The sequence below is a fragment of the Labrus mixtus genome, chromosome 23, assembly GCF_963584025.1.
Source record: "Labrus mixtus chromosome 23, fLabMix1.1, whole genome shotgun sequence".
Classification (NCBI taxonomy): Eukaryota; Metazoa; Chordata; class Actinopteri; order Labriformes; family Labridae; genus Labrus; species Labrus mixtus.
Window position 1 is genome coordinate 8,804,677 of NC_083634.1, and position 25,570 is coordinate 8,830,246.

At 41.5% G+C, this 25,570-nt stretch overlaps 3 protein-coding genes across 3 annotated transcripts in view; 1 reads left to right on the plus strand and 2 right to left on the minus strand.

The window, feature by feature from the left end:
- Positions 1 to 2,184, minus strand: part of arap2 (ArfGAP with RhoGAP domain, ankyrin repeat and PH domain 2) — a 142,365-nt gene extending 140,181 nt beyond the window's left edge. The window contains exon 1 of the mRNA XM_061032084.1: positions 2,020 to 2,184. The gene's annotated coding sequence lies outside the window, so the exon portion shown is untranslated. The remainder of the gene's footprint in view (positions 1 to 2,019) is intronic.
- A 3,912-nt stretch (positions 2,185 to 6,096) lies between these two features.
- dthd1 (death domain containing 1) lies at positions 6,097 to 21,082 on the plus strand. Its single transcript, XM_061031810.1, has 10 exons — positions 6,097 to 6,496; positions 6,937 to 7,429; positions 7,519 to 7,849; positions 9,286 to 9,465; positions 10,006 to 10,268; positions 10,869 to 11,024; positions 14,928 to 15,217; positions 17,003 to 17,238; positions 17,340 to 17,397; positions 18,983 to 21,082. The coding sequence occupies exons 1-10, from the start codon at positions 6,136 to 6,138 to the stop codon at positions 19,324 to 19,326; spliced, it is 2,712 nt and encodes a 903-aa protein (XP_060887793.1). The 5' UTR covers positions 6,097 to 6,135; the 3' UTR covers positions 19,327 to 21,082.
- On the minus strand, positions 11,668 to 14,151 carry LOC132958773 (uncharacterized). Its single transcript, XM_061031811.1, has 6 exons — positions 13,532 to 14,151; positions 12,885 to 13,050; positions 12,702 to 12,751; positions 12,482 to 12,607; positions 12,248 to 12,407; positions 11,668 to 12,165 (listed from the first exon to the last, which is right to left on the minus strand). Exons 1-6 carry the CDS (start codon positions 13,564 to 13,566, stop codon positions 11,968 to 11,970), a joined length of 735 nt encoding a protein of 244 aa, XP_060887794.1. The 5' UTR covers positions 13,567 to 14,151; the 3' UTR covers positions 11,668 to 11,967.
- Positions 21,083 to 25,570: the final 4,488 nt, after the last annotated feature.

Sequence of the window (25,570 nt, forward strand, 5' to 3'; positions counted from 1 at the left end):
GCCCACAGTGTGTGGATCAATAGTTGAGAGCAAAAAGAGAACTTCACATTGGAAGCTGCTTGCACAGGCCACATACTGTAGGCATGGGAACACATAAAATTGCAGGTTACACATACAAACACTTAAAGTATGTACATAACCACAGGAAGAGTATGACCGAATGGGCCCAGAATACATTTAAAAAGTTCCACTTCGTCATCTTACATTGGAGAAAGACTTGACTAGCATTTTGCCTGTTTTTGTGATACTGTTTAGTGCTTGTCTGGTGATTCATTTTCCTTTGCACCCCTGTGTTGTCATTTTAATATTCTAGTTATTGTTTTGGTGTCTTTGTAGTGTGGCAGCGGTTTATTTGCTCAGAGGTGCTGCTTGTCAACAGGCAACTGCTGGGGGCCCCAGACCAGTAGGCGGCCCATGGCGGCTCAAAAAACCTACACCAAAGCAGAGGCCTAAAATGTGCAATTTTTGCAATGACAGTAGGAAACCCCCCCCCCTCCTCCCTCGTTACCATGGTCTGCATTATTGGCGTGAAAATCAAAAGTTTGTCAAGCAAAGACAACAAAGAAAAGAACAGATGAGTCTACAGGAGAGACAATAAACAGGAAAAAAGAAGATGAGTAAGCACTGGCTGGCAGACACAGTGGTGATGAACGCCCCCCCCCCCCCCCCCCTCAATTGATTTTTGCCCAGGGCCCCAACAGAATCTATAATCGCCACTGTACTTGCTCCATACTTGTCCCTATAGAAATTAAAATGAAACAAGTGCATATCGAGAAATAGATGTTTTTGAATCTTTGTGTAATAATGCTGCAACTAATACTTTGCAATTGTGTGCAGTTGTTTAGAAGGTTTCTCGCCCAATGACAGCTGGGATCGGCTCCACACACCCTCCCCCTGCGACCCTGAACGTGAAAAGCGGTAAAGATATTGAATGGATGGACGTTTTGCATCTCTGCACAGTTGTTTTGCAGCCCTGTATGATCTTTTGAATATCTTTGTTATTGATTTCCATCCCTTTATAGTTGTTTCAAATCCTTGTCAAGCTATTTTGCATCAGTGAACTTGTTGTGCATCCCTTTGCAGCTGTTTTGAATGGGTGCCTACAGTTCTGGCATATCTGTTCAGTTCCTTGTAGTAAAGCTACTTGTATCTTTGAAGTGGTTTTGTGCCTCTTTGTGCTACTTTTACTGGCTCATTTGGAAATCCATGCTCATTCCAGTCACTGACATACAATAGTAAAGCACTTAGAGCATGCAATTGTTCCCCCTATAAAAACAAAACTAGGTTATAGCTGAAAGCATTGCTGCCATCACAAAAGTGCTGCGTGTTACACCCACTGCACCCCCTCCCTGTCTAACACACCGCTCAGGTATGGTTATATATTAAAAGAAGTGAGTCACACAGCATGCACGCCCATGCACGCACATCAACAAACACACCTTGCCTGCAGTACCTCATGCTTCTACACATCCTTCAGCAACATACTTTGAACAAAGTCCAACTTTGTGTCCCCTTCCTGGTTTGAAACGAAACACCTGTGCATGCTTTTAATGTTCTGAACTATTTTTTTTATTTTAACTTCACAATTAAGTGACATTTGTGAAACATATTTCGCTTAGAGAATTCTTTTTTTTTTAATAAAAGCTATTACTGTCGTTTAGGGCATGAGTGTGTTTTCATTGAAAGCACACGAGCAGCAACAGTGAAGTTGGCACGTGCGACAGGTGCTCATTTGTGTGTTGACACTTACTGGAAAAAGATATTACATCACTGAAAAAGAGACACTAAGGTGACTGACGTAGTTTCACTTCAACTTCTCATTACTCTTTTTATCCATGTACCTCACTTACCAGTAAATAATTCAAAACAGGATGTGACCCGTAGAAAAGCTCATTCTACTTCAGCTAGTTAGTTGTCATGCCCACCTCTGTCCACTTTAGATACTATAAACACAACATTAGAATTCACATGACGTATTCAACACGCCGCCGTGCGTGCAGCGTGTCGTTCAGGGCTTACCTGCGGGTTGAAGACAAGAGCAAAGCATCCTCAGCGCATCCTCACGCTGTCGGTGGGTCAAGTTTGTCATATTTTGCCGCTGTGTGTCTGTGTGTTATTTGTCGGGAGCCCTGACACAGCGCGCTGTTTGACGCTCCTCTGTTGTTTCCGTCCCCTGTCGGTTCACGCGCCGCGAGTAACACCACGCCCACTTCAATGAAGTGCCAGGAGTTCAGTGGAAGGTCCTCAACCTACTTTCACTAACGCGCCTTCAAATGTACCATAACAGTATTAAGGATAACTTTGTCTCCAATCAATATAGCAGAAACGTTCGGTATATCGATAGACAATATAAATGATTTGAGCTACAATAGTTCTCAGTAAATGTCTAATGAAATGTGAAAGCACCACAGGACAGCAAAGTGGAAGCACTTGTGATGTTTTGCTGGGAAAAACGTGCATGTCCCAGCTTGATCCTGAAGGCCCCAGGCTACACATTCAAACACAGACAGGAATGCAGCAGAGTGCCAGGTACATTTAATGAGGCGAGACCTAAGGGGAAAAAAAAAGGCACATTTTGTCTCAATATAATGTATTGTGTATTATTTGAGAATACGTTGGTTGATGATAGTATATTGTATGGCATTGTTGGATGTCTGTGTTATAATCACGCATCAGATTTTGCATTAGGTTGAACAGAAATGAAACTGTGAGATAATATGTGTCAGCACAAGCAGTCGACAGATTAAACACTGTTTTCATATGCAAGTGTATCTTTTATGATAGATGATAAAGTAATAGCTATACTTACAAACCCAATCTAACAAGTAACACACTTGAACTTGAACTTGACTTTCGCTTTCATTCATGCATTTCATTTTGTGTGAGTAGGGCACAATGTGGGATGCCGGTAGCCTAGAAATTAGAGCGTGCGCCCCATGTACAGCGCCGGTCGTCTTCAAAACGGGCAGCCCAGGTTCAAATCCATCCTGTGGCTCATTTCTCGCTTTGTCATTCCACACTCTCCTAATCTGATGCTATCCATTGTCCTGTCCATAGACTGTGGATATTTGTGGATGAAGCTTGAGTCGCTCATCGGCATGCTCCTGTCTCAGAGTAGCTTTCAGACAACCTAACGAGCTGGAGCTGAGGCGGGTTTTAAGCATTTTGACAAGCAGTTACACAGCGCCCACCTGTCAATCATGCGCCAAACTATGGATAACACGTATTAAAATGGAGCCGTTTAAAAAAAATTCATCCCCCATGTGCCCATGAAGACAATAACTCATTAGACCTATTTCGTTTTTTGTACCAGGCTGTAAACATGCTTATTTATGCTGTAAAAAAAGCTTTTCTGGCTGTGGTGTGTATGTGACTTCCGGGGCTCTTGGATCCAGCTTAAGCGGTCACTCGATGAACTGCAGGATTTTGCACTTCCGCATTGGCTTCATTTTTCAAGACTGGAGGTTGCCTCTTGGTCCTGTCTCTAAATACAGATCTTAAATAGCCCCCCCCCAGCCCCCACCCCCCCCCCCCCCACACACACACACACACACACACACACACACACACACACACACACACACTCCCCAAAAAACCTTGAATCAAAATATTATTATTATTATTTTTTTTTTTTCTTGTCAAACTGGTGAAAGTGAAACATATTAAACATTCAAGAAAAAAGTTAATTTAGCTCACAGTTTGCTCTACATATTTCAAATACTAGTATTTTGTGTCGTGTATGTGGTTGTAGCTTTTACTTTGCTTTTTCTTTATGAATACATACAATTATTTAATGCTGTAAATCTCTTTTGCCGTAGCTGCACAGAAGTGCAGAATATCATGAAGTGTGCATTTTCTGCCACAAGATGGTGCTGCGGCACTGCGGCTTTAGGAGGCAGCAGCTGACATGTCAGAGACAAAATAAGCTCCCACTGAGGACATGTTCATATTTCACATTTGTGAAAAGAAAGGTGAAAATAAATATGAAAAAAAAAAACAATAATGGCTGAATTCTATTAAGCTGCTTCAGTTTTGGGTCTGGTATTGATCTTGTTTATTGTCACACTGCCATAGTTTACTGCAACATTAAGATTCAGCTCTAGGGAAAGTTCATTAGGAAGACTATAAGGTGCATGCTAGTTTTTGTCATGTCCAGCACTGCCTCTAAGGTTATGTTTTTATTTTTTGTTGTTCCATTTGTTATTTCCTGTTTTATTTTGTGTTACTCACCTCTCCTCTGGTGTCAGATCCTCCACTTCCTGTCCTCATGTCCCGCCTGTTTGATTGTCTGCTCTGCCCTGATTGTCTCCGTCTCATTGTCTTCCCCTCACTTTAGTGTTTAGTCCTGTCTCCCCTTCCTTCTGATCCCGTTCGTCGAGTGTCAAGCGGTCCAGCCTTCAGTTTCTCATGTTTAGATGTTTGATCTCTGCTGTTTCTGTCTTTTCACTCAGCCTGCTCCTTTTTTGGACATGTCTGCCTCTGACATTGTTTTTGCTTTTTTATGTAAAGACTGTTTTCTTCACTCAGAGGCTGTGTCCTGTGAGTCCAATCCCTTGTGGTGTTTTTGTGGTCATTACAGTTGTAATGTTTAATCTCATACTATATTACATAATCTTCTTCACACATGCTCACTCTGTAGTGATCAAGCACCAAATAATCTCTCACAATAATTCAATGTCACATCTCTGTAAAATATATTCATCTTTGATTCAAGTCTTTCCTGATTGAAAATAGAGGAAAGTCATTGTTGATAATAAAAGTAACACCGATTATTTTCCTGCTTTGACCAATCCACTGCAAATTCAGACATGGTATTTAAAGCTTTACAAATGTAACTTACAATGAGTGCTTCCTTGGAGTCCCCCCCACTTGTGTCTATAAAGCTGAGACCCCAAATAGATTCAATCAGAAGTAAAAAATGATACATGGCAGACAGAAATGTACATAAATCTTAGTTGAAAGTTGATGATACGATACCAACAGAACAGACACATTCCAAAAGACCTTTGCATTAACTATCCAGTAAGTGGCCTATCATGATTTGAGTTGGTATGTGCCAACTTAATTTTGTCAACCTCACAGCCAGTGTTGCCAGATGTACGGTAACTATCCTATTTGTACCATCATTTTGCCCTCTGTACGACATACGATCAATAATTGCAGAAAAGGCCGCATGTTTGATAATTTTGCCATTTCAATGTCCCCTCAGCCGAACATTGTATGGGATTCAAGAGCAACCAATCACATCAGCATGACTGAGATGGCTATCACATAGGAAAACGACACGCCCTCCGCTCTGCTGCCAGGCTCTACCTGCCAATCAAATCATCACCTGACGCGCTGCTCGTGCCACACAGACTGTAGGAAAACGCACATCACGACATCCTAAGATGGGTCTTCATTAGAAGTTTTACGGTAGCCTTCTTTAATGTTGCAAGAAGGGGGTCTGAGATCAATGCTACATGGGGGTCATGTTATGGTAAAGTTTGGGAACCACAGCACTATTTAATTTCGCTGTCTTTATTTGGTCTTAGTCTGTTTTATGATTGTACAGCATTTCAACTTTTTATTTTTAAACCTGCATCACTGTTTGAACAGTACATTTGCATAAGAGTGGATGTTTTTTAACCATACAGCTTGTTTCCAATTTAAGAGCTGGCATTTTTTTTTTTTTTTTTTTACTGTCCGGACATTCAAGCAGTAAAATGAGTGATAGTGGGTCGTCTGTCTTCCTGTGAATCTTTTGTTTTTGTGGCTCCTCTTTTGTCCCTCCCCGCCACGCCTCCAGGGTTCGCCTTGGCAACATGTTTTACTGCTGGCAGCCATAGAAATACAGCATTGGCTCCCAAACTGGGAAAGCTGTACACAGCAAATTTCAATGCCAAGGACACAGCGGACGAGGGGGCTTCAGCTTCAAAAACACAAGGAGGAACACAAGGGAATTAAGGGTATTTTGGGAGAATATTTGATTTCAATTTGGTTAAAGGAGCAAAGTTAGGGACAGAAAGCAGTCCAAATTAAACTCTTTTCTGTTCTGTTTTTCAGCTCGGCATGGATACAAATCTGCAGCTAAATTCACAGATGGATGAAGCTGAGTCTCTCCGTGGCAGGAGAAAGGAGGAAACTCTCCTCAGCATGTTGGCGGAAACTTTTCAGGGGCTGGAAGCTGTCAGACGCTGCAGAGATCCCCGTAATGAGGCAGTGGGTGGAATAAAAAGCACAGTAGAAGCAGCTAGAGACAGAGGAGGAGGAGGAGGGGTACCGAGAGGGATGCACGGTCCAGAAGTGGAGGATGAAGAAGAAGGAGGAGGAGAAAAGGCAGAAGAAGGGCGGGAGGAGAAAGAGTGTAGGAAGAAAGTTGTGGAAGTGCTGAGGGCGCTGAGTGTTTTTCATTCAGACAGAGTGGCAGCATGGAGAGACATTCTCAGAGAGTGTGTGCACATGTTTACCAAGCCTCCATCAGGGGGCAGTGATGAGCTTCATCCAGCTACAACAGGTAAGTAACCTTATTGATCCAGGTCTTTCTTTGGCCTTTTTTTTTTTTTTTTTTTTTCAAGTTATCAGCAAATAAAGACAGCTGAACATGATATTTTAAAATACAGATAATGAGTAAAAAAACATTCTTTACTAGTTTTATCTTGTCTCACATTGTAGCACTATTCCACCCTGTGTTCATTAATCTGCTCATGCAGACTTCACCAGAAATGTCACCATTGGGCTGACAGGAAACTGTCCGGGTCAAGTCTGGGTGAATAATTTAGCAGCTTACATTCACAGGGGCAGCTGACCCCAAAAAAAGAAAGAAGAAATTTTCCAGAGTTTTGGTGTGAAAACACCATATGACATGTATTTAAAGACCTATACATTACTTAGTGTGGTGAGTAAATGTTCAATTTTCAAGTCTTAATCTAAGTTATACATGTATTCTGTTTACAGAGCGTGATGTTACACTCTGCTCGGACCCCTTGACTGATACTTTTCTGAGTGTTGAGGAGGATATAAAGAACATTATGGACAACCTGAACACAATCATAATGAAGCTGGACAAAGAAATCCTTAACTTATGTGATGATGAGGTTGCAGCACTTCAGGAGGCCAGAGATCCAGAATCATCGGAGCAACCTGAAGATGACAGTAACCCCTCCCAGGATGACCTTGAACTTGACTCTGGTATTAAACAAGACATGGAGGCTGAAGATGATCAAAGAAAAACAATGCCGTCCCCAGAAGCTGTGCAAAATTCAGACGTCAGGGTCAGCAGTTTGGACTGCATCGTAGTGGAGGGGACAGTGGGAGAACTAGCTGTCAAAAGTCTGGGGAGTGGAAATGAGGACTGCGTCCCTCTAGATTGCCAGGATGAGACAGAAAAGACCTTGAATCCAGTAAAAGACGAGAGCAAATATGAAACAAACACATGGATCACAGTTGGGTAGGTTGTTCTCTTCAGTTGTTTTCTCATCTGCTCCTAATGTGCCTTGTATCTGTTTTTCAAATCCATCCATTTTCAATGATTTTCAGGCTCGCCGGTCAACAAGTGGACAGCAATTCAGATGTCCCAGATGCATGCTTCATCAAAGCACCCATGGGTGTGGCTGATCTCCTGACATGTGAGGTGGCAGACGCCCTGAGCTGCCTGATGGTGACCGGCTCGGAGGAGCTGGTCAGCAGAGTGATGTGGGTCACGGTTCAGAATGGAGCTAACTTTAATTTCCCCGTGACTCTGGTTTTACCTTTCTGTGCACACTACCGTGGCAGCTACAGGGACGTAGCTGTCAAGATGGTCGACCGGGAGAGGAGGGCAAGCTATGTCACTCCTGTAACAACAGAGGGGACATATGGAGGGCAGAGGGTACAGTTTTATTTTGCCTACCTTATATTTCATTGCCCTGTTTGTTCATGTAGTTATTTTAACCTTCTATATATCAAAATTTGTTCAGAACAAAAAACAGGGTCGGGTAGAGAGCTGGTAAGCAGTCACATTTTGTAAATGAGAGCGAGTGAGCTTCCTTAGCTGCATGGGAGCCAATGAGCCAGGTGTGCTTGATTGGCCCAACGACCCCTTTCTCCGCTCAATCTGCAGGCCACATAGTAACACAGGATTAGAAACGCCACATCAATCAGGGCAACCTCAGGGTTGTCTAACTCTTGTTGTGACTCATATCTAGTGAATGAAAAGGGCATTTCACAGAAAAAGATACAGGGTCTGATGCATACATTTACAGAATTAAATGAAACACATTAATACAATTTAAAAGGTTGCCGGCTGGCCTAGCGGTTAGTTCCTACGACCCACACATCCCAAAGGTTATTGTTCTCCAAATTGGGGGCACAAGCTCGACCCTCGGCTCCTTTCCTGTATTCCCTGATCTCTCGCTGGTCCTTTAAAGACAAAAAGGCCTGGAAATAAATCTTTAAATGAAACAGGTTTTTTTTCTCCGCAAACAGAAAGCAAGGTTTTTTTTTAGTGAGGTTAGCACTGCAAATAACAAACCCTAGTGGTTAAACAGCTTTAGGTTAAAAGGCTTTAGTTCAAAAAGTTCAATAGAAGAGACCATTTCGAATTCAATAACAATAACTGTATATTTAGAAAATAAGTTCCTGGCCTTTCTATGTGGAGTTTACATGATCTCCCTCTGAATGCATGCGTTCTCTCCGGGTACTCCGGCTTCCATCCACAGTCCAAACACATGTTTCATTGGTTAATTGGGGACTCTAAATCACCCATAGGTGAGAATGTGAGGTTGGCTGGTTGTCTGTCTCTATATGTCAGCCCTGTGATTGACTGGCGAACAGTCCATGGTGTAACCCCACTTCTTGCCCAATGACAGCCCCCCGAAAAAACCCAAACAGGAAAAAGTGGTATAGATAATAGATGGATGATAAAATCATAACATTATATATCATATATCTTCATATCATCAGCATTAAAAAAAAAACTTTGTTGTTGTTTATAAATTTAGAAAATTATATAAGACCTAGTATAGAACCATGTGGTGCACCTTTGAGACATTGAATTTGTTATCGTCAACTAAGATTAATCTCTTTCTGAAAATATATCTAAACCAAGCAGAGCATCTTCTCTGAGACTATTTGCTTAATGTCTGTTAAAAAAAAGGCTTGCTTTCAACAGACTCAAAAGCAAGTACAGCTCTTTAATGTCATCTATCAGGGAAAAACTCTAACACTGCTTTACTTACACTATTTTTTTAAAATATATGCTGTATGATTCAACACTTTTTCCAAAATAGATGATTTCATTTATGTTGTGTTTTTTGTCTTTGTCAGGGTTCGTTTGCAGAGGTGAAAGTTTACTCCCTGGGCCTGTTTGCAGTAGTTTCCTGTCTCAAGAGAGAGAATTATACCATTCTCAAAAAGGGTTTGTCACTCAAACTTACCATGGACCCCCGAATCTGTCTGAACTACCTCCCAGGATCCTTCACTGCTCCAGTAATGGCACAAACCATGGTATGGACATGATGCTTTTATCCCCACCATCTGTCTTCCACTTTGGCTTTAATACAAGCGTGTTCACAAACTGAACTGAAAAATAGTTTGTTAAGGGCTGTTTGAGATTTAAAAGTGGTTAAAAACATTGATGTAAGTTGGAAAACTTGTCACTGCTGGAATATTGAAATTGTTCCAAAAGGGAAAAAGAGGTGTTAGGAAAGGGAAACACAAAAAACAAGGAAGAGAAGAAGGAACAGATTGATGCTTGTAAATCAAGGACATCAGTGTCTAAAGATGTTTGCTGTAGGCTTTAACAGCTGTACCCAAAACCTGAAAATTACTTCTGAGTCATATCATCTGTAAAGTAACCTCAACTACAGCAGTCTGTGGCTTGATCTAGCATCAAAAACCCACAGTTTCCTCTTTCCAAATGTCTCTTTGGGTAAGCAGCTTGTCCTGATCAAAACACAAGAGTGGAAAAAAACAACTTTCATATCAAATCTCTGTCCAAACTTGTGCCTAGATTTAGCAGAAATCTCTGTTTTCTTTCTGCCTCAGATCCAGCCCATAGACGCAGTACTGCTGGCTGCTATTAAGTCCAGAAGTGATGTCTATCACTCAGTGGTGTCTACAAGTCCAATACTCTACCTCACCCACCCATCCTCGCAGCCCCTGAGAAGACCCCTCACTTTGACCCTTCCCTGTCCTCCTAACCTGGAAAAGAAGAGGAAAGGAAGGGGACAACTGGAGGAGCAAGACCAACAAATCTGGCCTGTTAGTGCTTCTCCAATGTGGGAACAGCCTGCTTCCCACAGAAAGATGTGAGTAATAACTAAAATTTGAACTATACTGTATTACACAGATAAAAGATGTGGTATGAAGAGTAAATGCCTTGACATTTGGATTACAGCTCCCAGGTGAAATTACTGTCAAACATACATTGTGCCCGTGCAAACCATCTATGACAAGAAAGGGTTTCATTTAGCACCGCTAGCAACGTAGCTAAAAGGATGGCTGTTTTGGTCCATCAGTTCAACCCTACATAATAATATAACATTTGTGAGGTTGACAATTGTAGTTTTGAGTGAAACTACTTAACAACTTTTGGATGGATTGACTTTTTTTTAGGGGTCACATGTTCTTGTTCTCAGAATGAACAACTCCATCGTTGGTCTAGTTCTTTGGTTTATCACCAAATATCTACAAAACTAAAGAAGTTTCATCAGCCTTGTCTGTACTTTTGTGTGGTGATAATAAGCAAAAGATTAGCATAACATGCTAACATGGCTAGCATATCGGCTAATTTCTAAGTCTTGTAATAATAAGCAAAAGATAAGCATAACATGCCAACGTGGCTAGCATAGCGGCTAATTTCTAAGTCTTATAATAATGCTATTTTGCTTTTTACGCTTTTTTGTCAGAATCCTGGGTGCCTCTGTGAAGTCCAAGGAGATGTCCAATGAGCTGCTGGTTGTTCTGGGTTCAAGAGACAAACAGTGGAGCGTCCTTGATGAGGTCACAGCGAGGAACCAGCAAAACGGACTGGTGTCCTTTGAGCTGACGGAGAACTTTGACAGGTTTGACACGCAACATCTTCTTATTTGGAAGTTGGGAGTTTTTTGTACAATAAAAAAACATAAAAAGGTTCATTCTATTCAAACACAGACCAATACATAGTAAAACCAAAAAATTGAATTTGAGCTTGAGTACATCAGGATTTAATCACATATTTATTTTCATGTGAAGAGGTCAGAAATAGACTTTATAGTGCCCTGCAGATAAACACAGGAATGGTTGATTTAAAAAGGAGCCACTGCATGGAGGGGAGATTAAACTAATACAGTTATCTGATAGGTCAGGAGCCTTGCTGCAGTGCTCGAGACCATTTGTCGTCTGCAAAAAAAGGCTTGGCTCCAAATATGATTTGATATGAAAGCCCGGATTTTCTTTAAAAAACAATCCAATAGTTAACATTTGCTTTCCAATGTGACAGTGTTAACCAGAATAATTAAACCAAGGCTCAAAACATGGAGACTATAGACCAAGAGCTTTATTTAAAATACATTCCACCCCAACAAAAATCACAAGATGAAGAATAAACCAAAGGAAACAACGTGGACACCACCTGTGAAAAGAACAAAAGATGGGAAGGTGCTGAGCCGACCTTGCAATGGTCCGTCGCTATCGGCACCTCCAGCTAAACCTACAGAAGACCGGCTAATCTAAACATGCAGAGGTAAAGAAATAAATACCTGGGTTTGGGGGGAAATAGAACAAAGTAAGATGGAGAAACAAAGCTCCTCAAGACATGCCTAGAGAGTGTGTGTACCAAAGTATTTTCTACTCTACTTGCTCCTCTAAATCTCCCTCCTCCTCCTCCTTTAAGCGCAGATTGCACTCAGGTGCACAGAGGGAGGAGAGAGAGAAACAGGGCCACACATGTTTGAATCCTTCGCTGCATTTCTGACAAGTTGCGTATGTACCTAGATATTTAGCAATTTGTACGACTGCAGAGCTGATTTAACTTCTTGAGGTTCTTTTTAAAGCAAAACAGATCAAAGCAAAAACTGTGATATGAGGTAAGTACATCCAAAGAAAGAAGACAAACAGTAGAGACAATCCCAGGTTTAGACTCGAAGGGTAACGTTCATGGGTAGCATCATCAGCGTCAGATATGGAGCTAATACGTCCACTTTGTGCACTCAATAAAAGAAAAACCTGAAAAATAAGAACAAAAAACATTATCAGTAGGCTATTCTTAAGCTCATTTTTTGTGATGAAAAACACGACAGTCTCGTACCACATCCCCTTGTGCTTGTGCCTCGCTGCTAAATTGAATCAGCCACTGTAACTGATTCTCTGGTTTGAAGGTTTTCAGCTCGCTTCTCTTGCTGCCAATGCACAAAATCAGAATGGTCCGTCTCCTCACACCGCACAGCAGGATAAAATAGATCCTGCATCTGACCACAGAATACAAAAATGTACAACTGTCATTGATAAAATCACGTGAAGCCAAACCTGCAGGATGATGTACCTTTTAGCTGAGATACAATTAGCAGGAGACGACTCCCGGCTCATTTGTTCCTCCGGGAACAGACGTAAAACCTTTGAATGAAGACGTCCTTGCAGTGTGTTTGTCATGTCAAAAAGATTCTTCAAACTGGAACAGATGTTGAGATCATTAAAAAAAGCATTTGATGCCAGAAAGTCAATAGACGTAATAGCAATGAGAAAAATTTAATTTCCTTACACACCTGTCAGAGAAATAAAGTATTTTCTGTTTCCGTGGTGATGCAGACTTAGCCTGAGAAAAAGAACGAGAAAATGCAGCAGTTAAAAATTACAGCAGTTACACTTACAATTGTCCAGTTAAAAAAAAAAAATTGAAGGGAGAAAAACAGTGTGTGTTGTAGTTTAATCAGTGTCAGTTGTCTCACATGTATTTTGCATTGGAGGCCCATGAGCCCAATGAGTGTGTTGGACAGGCGCTGCAGGTTAGCGGGGTTCTGGGCCGTCCTCACAACAACATCAACACACTGACTTCCTGCAGTGGCCGTCATCAGGAGTCCTCCAACAACATACAGGAAGTACAGCACATTGTCCCTGGCCACATACAGAGAGAGAGAGAGAGAGAGAGAGGGGTGTATGCAGTGGTGTAGGGATGCATGAAGAAGTGGGTATACTCTACATTTGTTCCTCCAATTTTTAAGGGGTCGCTCCAGCTGAGGTTTACGGCCTCTGTTATAAACCTGTGACTAGTAAGACTACACAACATTTTTTCACATTAACACTCAACTTCTGCTGCTTGACTAAAGGGAGTATAGGGATTGTTGTGAAATTCACATTAGCCCCAGAAGAGGAGCAGATTTTGTAAGTGTCCAACAGACTAAAGACGGCTAAGATATCTACATAGTTATGTATTTTGAGTGAACTGTTCCTTATTAAGCAGTGTTGGGGGTAATGCGTGACAAAGCAATGTACTAGTGCTCTAACTCTGATCGCTGTTTTGTGTAAGAAGTAATGTTGTAGGACTATTACAAGACAAATATTCATTTTGAAGTCATTTGAAAATAATGGCTCTTACTTGTGGACAGTGAGCTCTGGTGGAAACTTCAACATGAGAGAGTTTGATGCATAAGAAGAGTCTCTGGAGACGGAGAAAAAGAAAACAAGTTGATGTGGGAAAGAAATGTTTGAGATGTTTCTACAACATTTTTTTTTTTTTAAATGTTGTAGAAACCATTGGATGGTACTTTTCTTGCAATTTTGTCATATTTTCATTGGTGTTGGAACTAGATAAAGTAGTGTTTGTACTGTCCATGGATTATGCTTTAAAGTAAAGAACACACATGCACAAACAGGAACCTATGGGAGAGATGTCAGAGTGAGGGGGCTGCCCACAGTGAGCACTTCTGAGCTGGTTGGTGGGGGGGAGGAGGGGGATCCAGTGCCTTGCTCAGGGGCATCTCGGCAGTAACAACAATTCAACAGACGAACAGGTCGCCAAATGAGAACCAAGAGCTAGCAAATCTAGAAATAAATAAATACAACATCAGAAATGTTGTATTTATATCTGTCTAGGTTTGCAACTATTTTTAACCTCGATAACATAAAGCAAAATTATAAAGAAAAAAAAAAGCATAAAACCTTATCAACACATCATGTTCTTGACCTGCTTGTGTGACCTGCCTTTTTTTATTGAACCTTAATTTATCCAGGTTGGTCCCATTAGGAACAGAGGTCTCTTTTTCAAGGGTAAAGAACAGCAGCAACACACAAACGCCCAAACTCATACAGTACTGATTCCAGAGTAAGAAAACCATCAGCTTAAAAACTTGCATGCAGAAAGTTTGGATTCTTGCCATTTTTTTTAACCAAGAGTCAAATAAACAGTGAGGATGATTGAAAAAAACTCACCACTCTCGCAGCTATAGTTTTTCACTCCTGAGGCTTATTCCTTTCTCTTGGAAATGTTCAGTCCACGGGAGCAGCATGATAAGAAAAGAAACGTGTAACCCTACTACTAAGTGACCCAACTTATAGTAGGCTTGTCTTTACATAAGGGGTTTAAGAAATGACGTGTGGATGGATAAAGGGGGGGCTGACATGCTTTGAATTCCATGTGATATGGTTAAAAGAGTTCTCTTAAGACGTCCTAACCACTGGAAAAATAAAGATTTCCTTTCTAGTTTTAAGTCAAATTAAGTATGAATTTTAATCCACTTGTAAATTGTGAACTGTTCCTTTAATAAGAACAGTTTCTTATTCTTTCTCTCTGAGGACAATAATTATTTCTGATCTTAAGAAGCCTCCCCAGGGAGTTATAAAAGTACAGTAGGTAATATGAAGTCTTCATTGTGTCTTTAAGTATATTACGTCTGTATTCAAGCTCATGATAACAGACTCGTCTCTTCTCCATTAATCTTATCTCTCTGCTGAGCTCTATGTCTTAATTCAGCCGCTTTTTCCTCGCCCATCAGACTGCTGGTGGTTCGCCTCCTCTCTCCGCTGCAGCCTTGCCACCTCGTTTCCTTAGCAGAGGAGCTGGAGGAGTCTGTTTCCTGCCACGCGGTCACGGTCATCCTCCAGCGCAGACCAGACGAGCCTCACGCAGTCCTGGTGGCCGCTCTGCCCAGCCGAGACCTCAGCTGGGAGCTATCCAAACTCAAAGTCCAGGGCTACAGCGGCCTGCTGGAGACCTCCTCGGAGATGTCCATGTGTGAGGGAGACCAGCTACTGCTCCGCTTCAGTGGTAATATCACCTCCAAAGGTGAGGCTGAAAATATGTAACTAAAATATAAAAATTATTGAAACTCGCACACAATGAAAAATCAACTTAATCTTTTCTCCTGATTGACAATTTCAATTTATTCTTGCTCCCTGTTTAGGTCTCTTGGATTAAAAGCTCTATTATAGCCTATATCCTTGTGATTTTATATTTGTTGGGTGCCCATAAAATTTTATAGCAACACTGAACATTTCCAGAAGATGAAACCCCCAAAAAACGTCCCTGAAATATTTCTGGCCAATAGATTTATGACTTAATACCTGCTAATTCTGTTAGCTGGCAGTCTTTGGAAGTACAGCTAGCTTACTTTTGCAGTTCAAAGCTAATTACTATTAACACACACCAATGGCTTACTGCTAAACTTTAGAAGTTCTAAAGTCTTCCAGTTTACTTGTTAGTCCTGCTCTAGAAACTTGGTTACTTGTTATTCTAATTAAGTGCTAATTATGAAACATTAGCATGCTAGCTTTCATTATGCTACTCTAGCTACCAGTCTGCTTTCGGTCAGTTGAGAAATGAGGGGCTGAACACAAACAATGCATATTAACAACAAACAATGGCAACGAACATTTGCTAAACTCCATGTAAATTATCCACACGTGAGATGTCAACCAATGTAGGCTACACATATAAATACTTCATGATTACTTTTTATGTTAAGGACCTCCTACAGTATATTTATAATTTATACTAATATGTAGAGTAGAGCTGTCAGCATTAACGCGTTAATCACTAAAAATCAAGGTCCCAAATTAAAAATGTTTTAAATCACCTTTTCTTCTCTTTACTTCTCTTTAGCTGTTTTCATTACGTTTTGTATCAGTAACGAGAAGTTCCTTATTTTATTTCAAAATGACTGCAGGTTTGTATTCAAACAGGAAGCATAACACATAGTCTTTAGACTGTATAACATTTCAAAATAATAGCATTACAAAAGCACTTTTGAAATGCAAAATAATATAATTTCAAAAAGGCGATTACAAATGCCATTCATCGCAATTAACTATTGAAATTCAGAGATTAATCCAAGAATTCTTCAGAACGGTATGGATTGACAGCACTAATTTATAGTTACATTTTTGTCAGTGTGTCGTCACTTTATCCAACATGTCTTCTGTACATACTAAAGTGACTTCCTAAAAGCCTTGGTTCAAGAGTGCAAGTGCTCTGACATAGGCAAGTTGGTGATAGCTAAAGATAAAATCTATTCTATGCAAAGATGGCGGATGGGGGTATTCTCACAATGTGGGTTCTCTGGACTTGACAAAAACCTACACATGCACTTCATGGAAGGATGAAAGAGTCACATGTCGGAGTCACTAAATATGTTTTTCATCTGTATACAGTAACTTTTCCTTCCTTTTTTAGAGAGGTCAATCCTTCTCCCCATATATTTTTCTGCTTAAAGGTTGACACAGTAAATACATAACCTATGAGCCTAAAGTTAGTTTCAGCATCATAGGTCACACCGGTTGTTGCTCTTTTTGGGGAAGTAAGAATGTTGAAGTCTCGCTTTGTTCCCTTCCTGCTGCTTGTAGTCACAGACTGTGTCACTAAGTGAGACAGATCACATGATTGTACAGGCAGCCGGCAGCTTATCTTCTTTGCTGTGTAATCATGTATCTTGACCACTGTATCGGCTGAATCCTTAAGTATAATGAAAGACAGATTATGGATTAATGTGACGTTTAAGATATGACATGTAAGACATATGAAGAGTCAGGAGAAAGCAAGAATTTACCTATCAGTGGATTTTTGTTTCAAAAGGTACTGATAAAGACGAGCAGCGACTCACCTTCCACAGTCAGCAGAAGAATCACCTCTTGCTCCATCTATCTGAAGTGGACCCGTTTGGGAACTACAGCTCCCCCCACTACAAAGGCACGGCTGTGGTTTACAAGGTCACCAGAGGTCAGCTGGAGTGGCGAGGAGACAGACTAGTCCCGATGGACACAAAGCTCCTGGGAGATCCCGTCTGTAAGCTGTCTCTGACTTTACCCAAGGTGAAGAAGAACTAACAAAGACTTCTATATCATTCTTGATTCTAGAAACTTACCCTACACTGTAAGGAGTTTTCAAAACTTCTTTTTTTTTCTTTTCGCAGAAAGCTAGAACCATCAATCGGCCAATCATGGCGAGGGTGAGGCTGTGCGAGGAGACGGGTGGGTGACATTTTCTGTGTTTTTGATAACACTGAGTAATATACTCTCCTTAATAATTATACCTATTTCAAGTGAAATGTACCCAAAGGCCATGCAAAACAACAGTCTTTTTTGACTCTCCCGAATAATCCAGCGTTAAATATTGTGTTATTTTTCTTGCTTTGGCATTTAAGGGTGTCACTGATATTTCAGTGATATCATTTAGAGCTGCCAAATTATCATCGCACTATTATTTACCCTTTGGCCACGTTTTTTTTGTACAGTTTTGAGATACTTGTACTGTCAATCAATCAATCATTATTTGTATAGCACCAATTCATAAAAAAAGAGCAGGTTGAAGACCATAATCATTGTTAAGAATCATTGGATAGGCGCAGATGGGATAAAATGCAGGAAGGATTTCTCCTTTGTATTCCTCCTGCCGGGCATGAATGAGGACAGAGGTGGTTGTGGGGACGACACAGTCCGATGGTTGGTGGCTTGGCGTCAGGGATGTCGGGTAGTGGTATTAGATCACCTCGCTGAAGGTGTGGGTCGGTCTACTCGAGAGCCCGGCCTCTGCTGCCGGGACAAAGCCTCCTGGTCGGAGGATTTCCATTTTAGCTTCAATAACTGAACTGGTGAATTAGCATATTTTGCAGATTAGATTTCCTTAAAAAAGAATGGTTTCTCCAACAAGATCTTTTTGTTCTGTTTATTTCATTCCAGAATATAGGCTTTATTCTACCACAAAAAACTACCTAAAAACATTTGATTTCAAAATGTCTGAAATGATCAACGTTTTCAGCTTTCTCAAGTGTGAATACCTGATTCATTTATTTTAGTTTCAAGATAAAGACTCACATTTCAAAAACTAATTTTAAAACTCTGTTTTGAAAAGAGGTTCAAGGGGCCTCAGTGGCCGTTTTTTTTTGCGCACCTCATGTACAGAGGCTGTTGTCCTCGAAGTGGGCGGCCCAGGTTCAAATCAGACCTGTGGCTCCTTTCCTGCATGCCATTCCCCACTCTCTCTCTCTCTCTCTCTCTGTCTCTCCCTCCCAGATTTCCAACTCTGTCCACTCTTCTGCCCCCAAACAAAGGCATAAAAAGCCCAGAAAAGGATCAACTTATCCCTCTGCATTTCTTACTGTATAAAAATGAGGACATCTCAATAAGACATTTGATTCTCTGTACTTTCTTTCTTGAACATCTCCTACTTCTATGTGGCTAACACTTAGGTTCTTTTAATTCAATGTTTTTTTTCTTTACAAAGCTGCTTTTATCGACTATGCTATGATCTAAATAAATATGTCAAATTCAGCTGAAAATAAATTCAACCAAATCATCATCATCCCCAAATCATTTGAAACAATTGATCTTACTATCCCATTGACACTGGTTCACCTGCTGGTCTCGGCAAAACCAAAATGGACTCTGTTGAAAAATCCCTCTAGGACATCTTCCTGAGGGTTTAGGCTCACAGTTTGCTCCGTCTGTGTCGAGTCACAGCTCACAGGCTGGTTGAGACTCGGCCCAAATCCCACCAATTGCAAATTAAAATGCCTGTTTGCCTAATCATTTCCTCTTTTCATTTTGTCCCCAGCAGACTCTCTGTCAGACTCTCTTCTTCTCTGGCTGTCCGAGGAGCTCTCAGAGGAGGAAGTCTCCCTCCTGGTGCTCTCCCTGCGTCTCCGCCGTAGCGCGGCCCAGCTGGTCAAGCTCCGGGCCGGGGGCGGTCTGTCCAGCCAGGCCTACCACATCCTCGCCATGTGGAGGCGAGGACTTCCCGCTGCCACGCGAAAACCCAAGGCCTCTCAGCTGGCTCACTGCTTAGCCAAGAGCGGGAGGCCCGACCTGGCCCGAGAGCTGCTGCTGAGACAGTCTGAAGCCTCCAGGCCGGGTTTACTCAGACAAGGAAGCTTAAAAAGTAGAAATGAAGCCGCTTTTTGATCAGTCAGACATTGTGTGCCTGCTTCATGAGATGCTGGTAGTGTTTTGTTTGAACCACAAGGGGTCAGCATTGGACTATGAGATCCAGCGCTCTCTCCTAAACGAGTCATCGCAAGAGTCATCATGACAAAGTCAATTTAAATATTTTAAGGCCTTAAGACTTAATACTTGTGCTGCCAGAAATATGCATTTTCTCCTACTTATTGTCCCGTAATCATTTTCATTATAACTCTAAAAGACAATCAGGGTTTGAAAATAGGAAATACATTCTTATGAGCCATTTGTAATCAACGCCCTACCTCATCCTAGAAGTTTGTTTTATCAAAAAATGTTCAGTTGTGCACAAGTTTCTTACACATTCACTCTAATTGATCTGATACCTGATGTTCTCGGGGGGGGGGGGGGGTCGTCTTCATGTGCTGCCACTCTTTAAAGACACAGGTTTTTTTTCCTCAGGTTACTTTTTTAATTAATGTCAACATTTTCAGAGGCGTCCACTTCTGACAGCGGGGTCACGTGCTGACTTTAGTTTGTCATTTATTTACACAGACAGGCAGGTGATTTACGCGACCAGTCGTCCGTCTCTTCTCTCCGTGTAAACAGACGCTGACACTGAGCTGTGACCTCTTTTCAGCGCCCTGATACCGCGTCATTTTTAAGACTTGACAGTGGGTGTTGAAGGAAACTGATTGCAAAACTAAGGCTTGGTTTCTCTGTATTATGGGGTACATTTATGTCTATAGGAGTTATGGGCTTCATATTCAGTGTGTCTATTATGATTATTATTGAGGTATATCTTTATGGACAAAAACTCCTTATATGCATCTGTAGCTGAGAAAACATGTCACCACAATGTGCATTTGTTAGCTATCCTGAAGTTTAAGATCATATCACATGATAATAAAGGTATATAAAAAAAACTAAAAGCAAGAATAAACCTGAAAGTTATGGATAAAAATGTGTGTTAATGTGCTGTATAGTTAGCTGCAATCAACAACATTCAATCCAATTGGCTAAACAGTGAGTTAGCATCATTGCACCGATAGCCTAGCGGTTATGTCGCATGCCCCATGTACAGAGGCTGTGGTCCTCGTCATAGCAACCGTGGGTTTCGGGTCTGACCTCGGCCTTTTGCTGTCCCCCACTCCCTCCTCCTGGCATTTCCTGTCTTCCTGAAGCTAGTCCAATCAAATCAAGCCCAAAGAATATCTTTAGCATAGCATCTTTAGCTACTAGCATTAGTAATTAGTAAGATAGAACAAATGGGTGAGAGAGAGTGAGTGGAGAATGACATGCCAGAAAGGACATGTAGGTCAGATTTGAACTGGGGCTGCCCACTTGAAGGACTATAGCCTCCGCACATGACTAGCCACTTGGCTACAAGCAACCCACAAAAATAGTTTTCTGAATTGTTTCTTCCGAGATTTGAACTAACTTTGATGAGAGGTCTACAGATGCCTTGAAAAATGTCTTCTGAAGATCAAGTGATGTGATTCAACGACAAATGATGGCACAGTTTCTCTGACTATGTTCCATCTACTCTTCGACGTTGGCTAAAAGCGCTACAGTGAATCTCTCCTGTAACTGTGTCGTGAGCAGCACAAGTGTTCTCTGTTGTCTTTTTTTTTTTTTTTAACGACATTCAGCTGAGGTTTACTTTTCCATCCGTCTTCAGAGCCTCTCGCTCCAGCTGTGTGACATTCTGCAGGCCCTGAGCTGAAGCAGGGAGGTAATGATAGACGCCATGAGTGCAGGTGGGGGGTTGTGGACTCCCTGCAGAGACAAGGGAGACCATGTGCTGGAAATAGAGGGTGGGGGGGATGCTTAATGAAGTATGAAATGGTAACAGGTGAATTAAACAGGATGATCTCTGCCACTTTTCACCTCTTTTTGCCCGTCTTTTGTCGCGCAGCTCCACATTTAAGTGGGAGTTTTTTTTCTCTCATATTTTCCTTTCAATCGCTTTACATCCTTCTGCGCTATTATCTCCCCACTTTCCTCCCCGTCTTTCTTTGGGCGTTGAATCCAAAGGACACATGTGGTACAGCTAGCTGGAGAGTTTTGTGCCTCAAAGTGTGTGTGCCAGAGGGGGGTATCATTAGTGTGGCACGGGGCCATGACACACACACACACACACACATATGCTGAGGGCCTTTGCTCGAGGTAAATGTCACAGAAGGGGCTCCTACGGTGCCAGGAAATCGTTTCCTCTCTCATTTCGTCTCCCCTTCTACATTATTGAAAAGGCCACGCAGCAAGGCACTCTGGGAGGTTGCCCGTCGTCCAGTGGGGGAGGCTGATGAGGTGAGGATTTCCCACAGAGTGCCAGCGTCGACAGATTCTGATTAAACTCATGTGTTTCATCACTTATTTCATCACCCTTGTTCTTCGTTTTAGAGCCGTCTGACTTTTTATTTATTTTTTCACCGCCTTGATCAGTCTCTGCCGGCTCCGTTTTTAGCTGTCAAGGTAAAACAGACCAGCGCGATTAAGATGCAGAAAGAGTCATGTAGGGATGTATGCACCGCCACAGCTCATCCTTATGAGACTGGAGCGTGCACATCTGGAAGAAGAGCAGACATGGGGGGGGGAAACAACCTGGCATTTGATGTTAAATTGGCTGTTAGCATAAAAGTGGAAGGCTAAATTAGCTATGCAAGTCTATGAGCATTGCTAACTTGATGGCTAATTATATTTAAATCAGGGGTTTAATTATCCAGCCACTTGTTTACTCGTTCAAGCAGTAAATGCCTCGCAGTCATTTAGATCTAAGCACAGATGAATCTTCAAAAAAGATTAGATGTCAAGCGGCTGAAAAAATACAGATCAAAAAAGATTGATTTCTTTTGCTTTCAGTGCCTGAGCAACATCAAAATGTGCCTTTGTATTCAAAGGACTACAAGTGATGTAACTACAACTTCTTATGTAGCTTCACTTCTTTTCTTTAACATCTTATTTTTCTAAAATCACTGAAAGGCCTAAAATCAGGCACCATCCTCCATACAGGAAGTATGAAGCTACGGCTAGCAGCAGCTAAAGCCTAATCCAATGAAAAACCGTAAATTGACAAGCAGCCATTACTGCCATGGCATCTCTCTTCAACAGCAGCAGATTTAAATGCAGGCTGTCCTAAAGAGTGAGCCTTTTTTTCTACTGCTCTAACAGTTGAAACAAACTTTAACTTTCGGGAAGAAACGTGGAGTCCATATCACATACTGTGAGGGAGGTCGCACTGGTCACTCACTGAGTGTGGGGAGGTAATCATCTCAGTGCAGTGTCAGGTGTGTGTGTGACTGATTGGCCCTGATGTGGTCCAGGTGTGTTAATTTATTTATCCTCTTGAGTTGCAGCACTTTTTGCTGGCTCATTGTCTCACCTAGAGATAGTGTGAGGTTCTCTGTATTTGTTGTGTCCTCTAGAAGTGTGTGATTTTGCATAAGCACCACTTGACTTTCCTCTGTGTGTTTACTTACGGTTTCCAGCTGATTTACAAGTATAGTTTGTTGGTGCTGAGCACCAGCATGAAACCAAAACAAACTAATGTTCGGCCGCACTGAAGCCTCCGATGTCCTCCAGTGACACACCTCCAACACCCCTCCCCTCGCACCAAGGTGTAAAGCGCAAGTGGTGGAGAAAATTGTCGTTGGCTGCCATGTCGGGGCCACTGGCAATTGTGTTTAATGTTAGTGCTAATGTTGGCACACTTTAGTTAGCTCGTAGCTTCACATTGCATGTAGATTTACAAGGAATGACTGATCTAAAAACGCTCCGACATCAACACAGCCAGCGGGACTTGCGCTTCTCATTGTAGACTATCAAGACTCAGAGGTCCTACTAAAATATTTCTTGGTCACTTACAGCCACCCTTGTTTACAGCCATGTAAGCTAAGGGGCTGCTAGCTAGTTCTAAGAAGCAAAATGTGTAATTCTCAAGATATCAGCCATTTAATTTTCCTAGTGTAGGCTACCTACAATTTTATTTTATTATTCTAGAATCAATTTGTGTTCATAAGAACAATATAACATTACCTTTACCGAGTGGTGACAATAGAAGAGATGTAACGCTCACTACTCTTGTCAACAAATCGGTTTTAAATCATATGGGACATTTCTTATAATGTAGCTATCCTGGAAGATACAAGTGCTATAACAACCTCGGGTCCCAAAGGGAAGCCGGGTCACTGTGTGTAGCTGAATCCTGTGATGAGTGAAAAATTGAGACAGCTCCAGCGCGCCTGCCCAGTCATTCAAAAACAAGGATGGATCGAATCTCAGGGGTGTTTCTCTGACTCTAGCCCTGTATGTGTATGTGCATATGTGTTGGGGTGGTGGTGGTGGGGGGGGGACAGATAGAGAGAGATAAACCTCTCAGGTGTACTGTTCAGTGGTCCGTGACAAACTCTTCATTTGTCCCTCATTTCAGAGGCAGACGGGGCAGCTGGGCTGGATGTTCGAGGACTAAAAGGGTTCAAGTTTTCGTTGTGAACGGCAGAAACTGAGTCACATTTTAATTTGCCATTTTTTGCTATACCAAAATCTGTAGTTCTAAAGAGCTTTATGAGGTCTTTTTATCGTTATTTTTGTGTTATTGCTTAGACTTTTCTTTAACTTTTGGCAACATGCAGTAATGTCTGGTTATGAAGCTCTAAAAATAGCCCCTTCGCTAATTGCACAAAACAATGAGCAAACACAGTTACCAACTAGCTGATGATTATTAGTGGAACAATTGGCACCTTAACAGCCTGATATTTCCCGTCAAATTAAAACAAAACTTTAATAGAGATAGATAGAGTCTGATTATGAGACACATAACAGAATTGTTCCGCTGTGTGCTCTGGATGCATAGGGACCTGTTTGCTAACAAGTTCCCTGCCACATCACGTTAAATGTACAGAAATGACTGTGGTGCTTCTTTCTTCAAATTTTCTCCCCATAAATTATCGTAGTTTAAACAGAGTAGTCTCCTGGAAGTTTGAAAACGAGCTGCATTTCCGTGTAAAATCATTCCTTTCTCATTTAGACCACAGATAAATGAGGGTGTTGGAATACAGCTTGTTTAATGCAAAATTAAGCTAGTGCTTTTCCAACAAACATTTGGGGTTTCAGATTGGTCATAGTGTTGACATGTATAAGCAAAAAAAAAGTTATGATGTGGTTTGTTGTGTTGTTCTTTATTGTTGTTGTGAATGATTGGCAATGTGTACAATCAAATACTTGCTCACAGATACATAATGAAAGTAGCAGGAAGAGTTCCAGCAACATCTTTACCGTTTCTAAAAATCTTCGATGGAATTACATCAGGATTGTTTACCCTGAACATCCTCCAAGATTGACTGACATTGGGTACATCGGTCCACAAAAAAAAAAAAAAAAAAAGGGAAAGGAGGTTTAGGATGATGGAAAGGGAAACGGAGGGAGCGGCAGCAGGGGTGAAGAGGTGCGAGAGAAGTGATGGAAGACTGAATAAACAGAAGAGAAGGGATGATAAAAAAAAGGGGCAGAGCTCACCAGAAGGTGTGACGCGATGGGAGAGAAGGTGTAGCAACACCGTGTTCACTGGTGTGTGAAACTGGCCTGACATCTTGAGTGTGTGTTTGTGTGTACGGAAGCGTGATCCACAAGGAGTGGAGGGTCATGGAGACTGGCTCCATTTCTCCTTCAAGCACAAAAAACACAAACACTTCTGGTTTGTCTGAGGGGATGTTTTCAGGGTTAGAAGGTCAGAAAGAGTGCATTACTCGGCCTCCTATGACAGCTATGTTTCACAAACAGTGCACTACCAGTGTATGCACAAATAACACATCCACCTAAACTACACCTTGTCTGCAAGCATGGGCACGGCACACACAAATGAAAAACAATAATATTGTTCTTAGGATATTTTGTAACATAAACCATTAACTATAACTACGGGAAAAATTGGATGTGTGCTCAGATTAAATATTTTCTCCATTAGGAGACATCACAACTCACACTGTTGACCCAGCCAGAGAGCTAATACAGTGTCAGCACAATACACATTTAATTAAAAAGCTAAAGGTCACATATTATACTCCTTTTCACCTCTCTGTCAGAGAAGTTTCTAACCAAAAATCCACTCTGGTCCTCTATTTTTGCATGTCTAGTAACCCCTCTATTTCAGCCCTGGACCAAAACAGGCTGTTTCTGTGTCTGTAGCTTTAAATGCAAATTAGATGTTTTCGACCACGCCCCTCTGCTTGAGTGGCTCGGGCTTTCTTGCACT